The sequence below is a fragment of the Brassica oleracea genome, chromosome C8, assembly GCF_000695525.1.
Source record: "Brassica oleracea var. oleracea cultivar TO1000 chromosome C8, BOL, whole genome shotgun sequence".
Classification (NCBI taxonomy): Eukaryota; Viridiplantae; Streptophyta; class Magnoliopsida; order Brassicales; family Brassicaceae; genus Brassica; species Brassica oleracea.
In genome coordinates, this window is record NC_027755.1 from 34,014,623 (window position 1) to 34,020,622 (window position 6,000).

At 36.7% G+C, this 6,000-nt stretch overlaps 2 protein-coding genes across 3 annotated transcripts; both read left to right on the forward strand.

The window, feature by feature from the left end:
- Positions 1-255: 255 nt before the first annotated feature.
- Positions 256-2,174, forward strand: LOC106307352 (nuclear ubiquitous casein and cyclin-dependent kinase substrate 1). Its single transcript, XM_013744286.1, has 3 exons — positions 256-844; positions 1,084-1,327; positions 1,486-2,174. Exons 1-3 carry the CDS (start codon positions 551-553, stop codon positions 1,836-1,838), a joined length of 891 nt encoding a protein of 296 aa, XP_013599740.1. The 5' UTR covers positions 256-550; the 3' UTR covers positions 1,839-2,174.
- A 1,266-nt stretch (positions 2,175-3,440) lies between these two features.
- Positions 3,441-5,379, forward strand: LOC106307592 (probable protein phosphatase 2C 22). Of its 2 annotated transcripts, none has more exons than XM_013744586.1 (3): positions 3,441-3,947; positions 4,107-4,513; positions 4,593-5,379. In XM_013744586.1, exons 1-3 carry the CDS (start codon positions 3,759-3,761, stop codon positions 5,167-5,169), a joined length of 1,173 nt encoding a protein of 390 aa, XP_013600040.1. In that variant the 5' UTR covers positions 3,441-3,758; the 3' UTR covers positions 5,170-5,379. The 2 variants fall into 2 exon arrangements, with proteins under 2 accessions (XP_013600040.1, XP_013600039.1); XM_013744585.1 differs by having other exon boundaries at positions 3,443-3,947; positions 4,101-4,513.
- The last annotated feature ends 621 nt before the right edge of the window (positions 5,380-6,000 follow it).

Below are 6,000 nucleotides of genomic sequence, written 5' to 3' on the forward strand. Positions count from 1 at the left end.
AAATAGTAGTATAGACTAAAATTTGATAACATATTATGAGTTAATTATTATTAAATTAATTACTTAACTATAAGTATCATTTTCAGTGAACAATGTAGAAATTTGACAATCTCTAATTGGTATTTTCGTAAATAGATGTATAAACAAAATTAATTCTATATGTTTATTGTTTTTAATAGATTAAATAAATACAGACACTGAGCCAAAAAGAAACAACCACGAATAAATTAGGTAAATACGCGTATGTTCCAGGAACATAAATGCAGAGAGACAGGGGCTTTATATTTGTCTTTCTCTCTCGCGTTATCTCGATTTAGCCCTAACCTATACGGCTGCTTCACCCAGATTTCCTCATCTTAACCAGGAAAGAACCAAAAACCCATTTTCAATTCATCGATCAAAATATATTTGTGGCTCAGATTCTTTTCTTCTTTGGTGTTTAGATCTCTTTCCCATTTGTTTATCCGTCGAGACGTATCGGTTCTGTCCGAAGAAGCGTGTTTGTTATTTGCTGTTGTTTTATCCGAATCGAAAAACAAACGAGTGGAAGATGGCTGGAGGTGGAAACAGGAGAGACGAAGGGTCGATTACGATCCAGAGCACCAATTTGTTTGCAGCGTTGGACACTCGCAAGAAGAAGAAGAAGAAGACTGACAAAGCTGGCAAGAGCAAAGGGTCCTCCTCCTCCTCCTCTAAGCCACAGGTTTTCTGGGCGCCTACGCCTCTGAAAGTTAAGTCTTGGGCTGATTTAGATGATGACGATGAAGACGATGACTATTACGCTACCACCGCTCCTCCCTCCTCTGGTTGGACCACTTCTGAGCCCAAAGACACTCCTGCTGAGGTCAGATATCAAACCTCCTTGTTCCTGAATTGTTGTTTATTACAAATGTATCAGTTTGTGTTTGGTGATTGTATTGGGTGGCAGAAAATGTATTAACCATGTCTATTATATATATATATTTGACTTTTTATTTATTTAATTTGTTCAGACTGACTTGCTTTTAGTGTGGGGTTTGTGTCCAGATTGCATGTCTGATTTTTCATGGGTTTTTGATTGGATTCTGTGGTATTGATTGTCAGGAAAGTGAAAGTGAGGAAGATGTACTTGACGAAGGTGATGATGATGTGGATGAAGAGCACGAACATGAAACAGAGGTGCAAGTTCATCCGGAACCAGAGCCTGAAGTGAAGAAAGCACCTGAAGCTCCCAAAGAGGCAGAGAGGCAACTTTCCAAGAAAGAGAGGAAGAAGAAGGAACTTGCTGAGCTTGAGGCTTTGTTAGCAGATTTTGGAGTTGCCCCTAAGGAGGATAATGGTCAAGAAGGTATCTTCTCTTTTCGATTCTGGCGTTTTTTTAATAATAATATTCCCAATGTATTGTAATTTGCACAGCCAATACAACTAATTGAGGAAAATCAGGCTGTATTTGATGTTTCTAGCTTTTTGGTTATAAAAATATACCTTGTGCTTGTTCATTCACAGAGGCTAAAGAAGAGGTCAATGGAGAAGGAGAGAAGAAAGAGAATGCAGCAGGTGGGGAGTCAAAGGCATCAAAGAAGAAGAAAAAGAAGGATAAACAGAAGGAGGTTAAAGAATCTCAAGAACAACAAGCTAACACAGATGAAGCTACTGGGTCTGAACCGACTGAGGAAGAATCTGCAGTTGATGTCAAAGAAAGGCTGAGAAAGATTGCATCCATGAAGAAGAAGAAATCAAGCAAAGAGATGGATGCCGGAGCCAAAACTGCCGCCCAGGAGGCAGCTGCAAGACGTGCAAAGCTGGCGGCTGCAAAGAAGAAGGAGAAGAACCACTATAACCAACAGCCTGTGCGGTAAGACCACCCACCATTTTGATCTTTTGATGGACATACGAGTATGGGCATGTATGTGGCCGTATTTTGTTCATAATGGTGTCTTCTTCTCAGCTCTGCTTTAATAAATCTTTTGAAGGTTTCTGGTTTTAGACTTGATACGCACATTGAATTTTTCTAGTCTTATTATGAATGTCCAAAGACAAAAAAACTTGAAAATTTCGTTCCTTTCTGTAAACTTTTGTCCTTTTTAATCTCAGACCTTTTTAGGTGCGATGATTTTACCTTCTCTTTTCAAATTATCTTCTTATGTATGGGTTGATGGTTTGCTTTATTACTCATGGAGATGAATCTTAGTTGTTTTTGTTGTTTTCAGTAAATAATATATTTGTTAGCTGAGTAATACATGAATCTTAGTTGTTTTATTGTTTTCAATAAATAAGGCAATGTTTGTGTTTTATAATTTTTGCTTCTTTAATATCTATTTTATTAATTTAGAATCCTACTTTTATTTGCTGATAAAATGTTGTATTTAAATTTTAAATGGTCCAACAAAACATGTAACAATATTTTAATAAATATAAACATGTAATAGTATCTAGAGCATTATTACTGCTCAGATAAGAACATGTAACAGTAATCAAAGATTACAAAATCTTTGCAAAACTATACAAAATCTTTACTTTTGAATTTAAACAATATGCCTTGCATACGTTTGAATTGAGCATTTAATGTTTTATAATTTAACTTTAAAATTTTAATATGAAAATTATGTAAAATTAATAAGTTTTGTAGATTTTAATTTAGATTTTAATAAATTGTGACAATAAAATCATTTGTATAAAACTAGACTGTTATGTAATATGCTGAACAATATAAATTAACAATATGACTCAAATATTAAATAAAATAACAAATTAATTTATCTTAAATTAAAAACAATTTTTCATATATATAGAAATATCTAAAGTTGTTGTTACTAATAAAAATGACTAAAAAAAATTTAAAGTAAAAAGAATAAATCCAGCTAATTAAACATTTTATTAAATAAATTAATAAAACACAATAAATTTGGTTTGTTGATTTTGTAAATGAAACAAAAATACGAACTATAAATCGCGTTTCAACGCGGATCACTATCCTAGTTGTAATTATGATACAGTTTGATAAAGAAAATTGTCGGGAAAATAATAATTAACAGTAGAAAAGAATGGTGTGAAGTGTGAACGGCTGAGCCCAAAAGTATTGGAAAAGTTTGGTTCATACACAGACAAATAAAGCAAAGTCGTGAATATCTTTGCTACCGCTAAATAAAAAATACGATGTATAAAAAAAATACACGGACACGTATCACGCGTTGTGAAAATATAGATTTTGATAATGAAAGCCAATTAGCATGTGTCGTCACATGCTCCCACGTCAACAAGTTTATTGTCGGTCCATTTAATTAATTAAAAGATAAACCATCGTTTTCAAAGAAAGAAAAAAAAAATCAACCCAAAAAAGTTCCTAATAGCGAAATATTCGAATATTTATTTCCAAAACAACTACCACCATTATAGACTGATTCTTTTTAATTTTCTTTAAATAAACGGTCAAAAGAAAAAGGGAAATAAACACAAAAAAAAAAAAGAAAGAAATCTCGACAAAGTTAATACGCAGTCGTATTTGTGTTTCATTCTTAAATAACAGTCGGGCTCGTATATCTCGCCTCCGCCGCCGGCGAACAGTTTTCTCTCTCTACTCTCTCTCTCAAATTCGTGTTCTAGTTTCTGCCACGAAACCCTAAATTTCTAGAACCCTAGATTTCCCGTGATTCTGTAACAGTATCTGAAACCATTGATTACGAATCTGTTATCTCACCTGCATTCTCCTTTTAGTCAGATTCGATTATAAGAGAAGCTACCACAAGTTAGCTAATTCGATTTTGCAATGACGGTCTACAATGGAAGATACTAAAGGAATCTCTGATCCGGAGAATGGGAGTTCGATTTACGGCGGAAAACCGCCGAATCCTCTCTCCTTCTCTTCTTCCTCCTCTTCCGCCGCCGCCTTATACAGGCAGACCTTTGACGGCGACCGCGACCGCGACCGCTTTTTGGCTCCCAGGTCGCTGGTTCGACACCCATCTCTCGTAAGATTCCTTTCTTCCATTAGATGTTCTTAAATGCGACATTAAAAATGTTTAATTAGTTGGGTTTTGTTATTAATGTTAATTGAACCTTTTGTTATTTCCTAAGTAAAAGGCTTTGGTTTTTTTTTTCTTTGACTGATAAATTGTTGGTAGGTGAAGACAAAGGTGTCAGCTTTATCTGTTGAGAACGAGTTTGCTTTAGACAAGGTTGAGTTTGTTCCCGCTATGCGCTCCGGAGCTTGGTCTGATATTGGCTCCAGGTCCAGCATGGAAGATGCTTATCTATGCCTCGATAGTCTCATGGATAGCCACGGTCTCAAGGACTCCGAGGATGGACCGACCGCCTTTTACGGGGTATTCGATGGACACGGTGGGAAGCACGCTGCTGAATTCGCGTGTCAACGTATACCGAGGTACATCGTTGAGGATCAAGAGTTTCCTAGTGACATCAATAAGGTGATGTCTTCGGCGTTTCTTCAAACAGACGTTGCCTTCTCTGAGGCTTGTGCGTTGGATGGGAGCCTTTCTTCAGGAACTACTGCTTTGGCTGCTATTCTTACTGGAAGGTTTGTTTGTTTGTTCATTCAACTCTCTTTATCTTTTTGCTGACGTGTATAACTGATTTATTTCCCAACTGTGTTACAGGTCGTTGGTTGTGGCAAACGCTGGAGATTGTAGAGCAGTCTTGTCTCGTCAGGGGAAAGCCATTGAAATGTCAAAGGACCACAAACCCATGAGCTGCAAAGAGAGAAGACGCATCGAAGCCTCGGGTGGATACATATACGATGGCTATCTGAACGGGCAACTCAATGTGGCTCGCGCCATCGGGGATTTTCATATGGAAGGGATGAAGAGAAAGAAAGACGGTTCTAACGGTGGACCTCTCATTGCGGATCCTGAGCTCATGACAACTAAACTAACCGAAGAGGACGAGTTCCTTATAATGGGCTGCGATGGGGTTTGGGATGTGTTCATGAGTCAGAACGCTGTCGATTTCGCTAGGAGGAGGCTGCAAGAGCACAATGACCCGGTTATGTGTAGTAAAGAGTTGGTTGAAGAAGCTTTGAAGAGGAAGAGTGGGGATAATGTGACGGCGGTGGTTGTGTGCCTTCAGCCGCAGCCGCCACCGAACTTGGTTGCACCGAGGTTGAGGGTTCAACGGAGCTTCTCAGCGGAAGGTTTAAAAGATTTGCAGAGCTACTTGGATGACTTGGGGTGCTAATTGGGGGGCGGGGGACATGAGGAGGATGGTGACGAATGATTTACTTTGTTTTGTTTTTTGTCTTCTCTTTTGGTTATAGTTTTGGGTTTGTGGCGGTTTTGTTCTATTGAATTGTTACAATTTGAGTAAGTTATAACATAAGGCGGCATACAATAATATCTTTGATTGGTGGGATTTGTTTTCTTCATAATTTGTATGCTTTTTCGTCATCATAGTTCTATCAGTCAACTATCTTTCATTTGTTTTTTATTCTTACGATTATGGCATTTCACGTAGAATCTAATTTGTTTCTTTGATTGATAACTATCATTCATTATGGGTGTAAATGGTTATCATCACAGTTATGATGGGTGGAATAGTATACTTCTATTTCTTTATTGTTTTAAATTTCGTTAGAAATATCAGTTTTTTCATCCGAATTAGTTGAATTGTTTTCCATTACTTTTCAGTTTTCACTTTCAGATTCAGTGATATTTTTTGAAGGAAATACACCTTTATTTAACTTTCATAGACGATGTGGGCTCTTCTTAGTTGTTCATCAGTTCTTTGATTTATTATGATAATTGTTTTCCATAACTTCGATGTTTCTCTTGTAGGACCCTGCATAGCGACAGAGCCGACCCTAAAATTTAAACGGTCGTACGCGATTTATTAAAGATTTCAACAAAAAAAAATTTTTGGTAAATTTAAGAATTAAAAAAAAAATTGATAGTTTTTTCTTATGTAATTTTTTCCAAATATTTTGAGAACTTAATGCTAATGTTCCATTAGGCTTTTCCCGGGATCGGTCCTGCGTATCTATCCATGGTCTTAAACGATGTGGACTCTTCT

What these genes read in the sequence shown, in the direction of transcription:
- LOC106307352 (XM_013744286.1), top strand. Translation starts at nt 551, where the DNA reads ATGGCTGGAGGTGGAAACAGGAGAGACGAAGGGTCGATTACGATCCAG. An exon ending in CCAAAGACACTCCTGCTGAG is followed by an intron (nt 845 to 1,083) that starts GTCAGATATCAA and finishes ATTGATTGTCAG; the next exon opens with GAAAGTGAAAGTGAGGAAGA. An exon ending in GGAGGATAATGGTCAAGAAG is followed by an intron (nt 1,328 to 1,485) that starts GTATCTTCTCTT and finishes GTTCATTCACAG; the next exon opens with AGGCTAAAGAAGAGGTCAAT.
- LOC106307592 (XM_013744585.1), top strand. Translation starts at nt 3,759, where the DNA reads ATGGAAGATACTAAAGGAATCTCTGATCCGGAGAATGGGAGTTCGATT. An exon ending in TGGTTCGACACCCATCTCTC is followed by an intron (nt 3,948 to 4,100) that starts GTAAGATTCCTT and finishes AATTGTTGGTAG; the next exon opens with GTGAAGACAAAGGTGTCAGC. An exon ending in GCTGCTATTCTTACTGGAAG is followed by an intron (nt 4,514 to 4,592) that starts GTTTGTTTGTTT and finishes ACTGTGTTACAG; the next exon opens with GTCGTTGGTTGTGGCAAACG.